The 1,778-nt window shown below is 65.6% G+C and overlaps 1 protein-coding gene across 1 annotated transcript in view; it reads left to right on the top strand.

The window, feature by feature from the left end:
* The window catches only part of ZFPM1 (zinc finger protein, FOG family member 1), a 38,140-nt gene that overhangs the window by 34,407 nt on the left and 1,955 nt on the right, over positions 1-1,778 (top strand). The window contains exons 6-9 of the mRNA XM_010844001.1: positions 551-784; positions 986-1,081; positions 1,165-1,311; positions 1,472-1,776. Coding sequence (XP_010842303.1) covers positions 551-784; positions 986-1,081; positions 1,165-1,311; positions 1,472-1,776 — 782 coding nt within the window. The remainder of the gene's footprint in view (positions 1-550; positions 785-985; positions 1,082-1,164; positions 1,312-1,471; positions 1,777-1,778) is intronic.

Genomic DNA, 1,778 nt, shown 5'->3' with positions numbered 1-1,778 from the left:
CGGCTAAGTGTGGTGAATCAGCAAAGTCTGACCAGTAACACACGGAGCCATCAGGTGGGGGGTGTATTTGACTCTGACGCTCTTGGTCCCCCGCAGCTCCTGGCCTCTACCCGCCCCCAGCGCTTGGGGACACGTGCACCTGGATGCCCACCCACCTGTCTCCTCCTCCTCCATGGGCACCCGGCTCCAGGCTGTCCCCCATGTCCTGTCATCCCCACTGACCACACTCCTTCCATGGGCACCCACAAGACCCCAGCGTCTCCTTCCGGGGCTCACTGTTGGAAAGCAGTGCGGGGCTGTCCTGGGGGACCCCATCCACGTGTCCCCATGGCATCCTGGAGATCCACAGAAAGGGGACGCAGCGTCACCAAGGGACACCTAAGAAGGCACAGCCCAGGTCACAGGCCTCGCTCCCCGAGCTGGAGGACCCTGCGGCACAGCCCTCATGTTGCAGAGGGCCATGCCTGCCCTGGGTGGGAGGTGGCCACACTGCTGCCGGGGCACCCCCTCAGGCTTGGCCCAACTCTCCCCTGCCTTCTCATCCCCTCAGAAGACGTCTTTCCCTGCAAAGACTGTGGCATCTGGTACCGTAGCGAGCGGAACCTGCAAGCCCACCTTCTCTACTACTGTGCCAGCCGCCAGGGTGCCGGCTCCCCGGCCGTGGCCACCCCGGATGAGAAGCCCAAGGAGACCTACCCCAACGAGCGGGTCTGCCCCTTCCCCCAGTGCCGCAAAAGCTGCCCCAGCGCCAGCTCCCTGGAGATCCACATGCGTAGCCATAGTGGTGAGCACCACCCCCACCCCCCCAACAGTGTCCTCCCACCCAGGTTCACCGTGCCTGTCCTGGGGTTGCATGCCAGCCACGGGTGTGCCTGGGTGGTCCTCTTTACCATTCCCTGCTGCCTCCCACGGGCCCCAGGGTCCTGGGAGGCAGAGCCGAGGGGTCTCTGGCCAGTGAGGCTCTCTCACCAGGCCTGTGTTCCAGGAGAGCGCCCCTTCGTGTGTCTCATCTGCCTGTCCGCCTTCACCACCAAGGCCAACTGTGAGCGGCATCTCAAGGTGCACACAGACACGCTGACCGGTAAGCAGGGTGGGGATGGAGGCCGTGGTTAGGGTTGGTAGGGCCCAGCTGCCCAGGGCCCTGACTCCATGGCCCTCCTGCAGGAGTCTGCCACAGCTGCGGCTTCATCTCCACCACAAGGGACATCCTCTACAGCCACTTGGTCACCAACCACATGGTCTGCCAGCCGGGCTCTAAGGCTGAGATCTATTCACCAGGGACAGGCCACCCCACTGCCAAACTCCCCACAGGTGAGCCCCTGGGAACCAGAAAGAGGGGTGGCGGTTTCAGACTGGGTTCTGTACCACGTCTGCCCAGCCCCATTCCCCCTTCCCACCCTCCCCACTTCAGGTCTGCCCCAGGCAGGTCCTGCTCCAGCCCTGACAGGTGGCCTCTGGGCTCTCCCCACAGACAGTCTGGCCGCCTTCCATCAGCACACGGCACTGCATGGCCCCCTGGCCTCTGCCGACCTAGGCCTGGCGCCCGCCCCCTCACCAGGAGTGGACAGGAAGGCCCTGGCCGAAGCCACCAACGGAGAGTCTAGAGCGGGTCCCCAGAACGGGGGCGGCGGCGATCCCCCAGCGGCTCCCAGGAGCATCAAGGTGGAGGCAGCGGAGGAGCCCGAGGCAGAGCCAGGGCCTCTCGCCCCTTCACGAACGCCGTCACCACCCAGCCCTGGCCCCGCGCGGGTGAAAGCAGAGCTCTCCAGGCCCACAGC

The sequence above is a fragment of the Bison bison genome, unplaced genomic scaffold (assembly GCF_000754665.1).
Source record: "Bison bison bison isolate TAMUID 2011002044 unplaced genomic scaffold, Bison_UMD1.0 scf7180017864192, whole genome shotgun sequence".
Classification (NCBI taxonomy): domain Eukaryota; kingdom Metazoa; phylum Chordata; class Mammalia; order Artiodactyla; family Bovidae; genus Bison; species Bison bison.
Note: the sequence above shows the minus strand (reverse complement) of the source record. Positions and strands in the feature narration are given on the sequence as shown.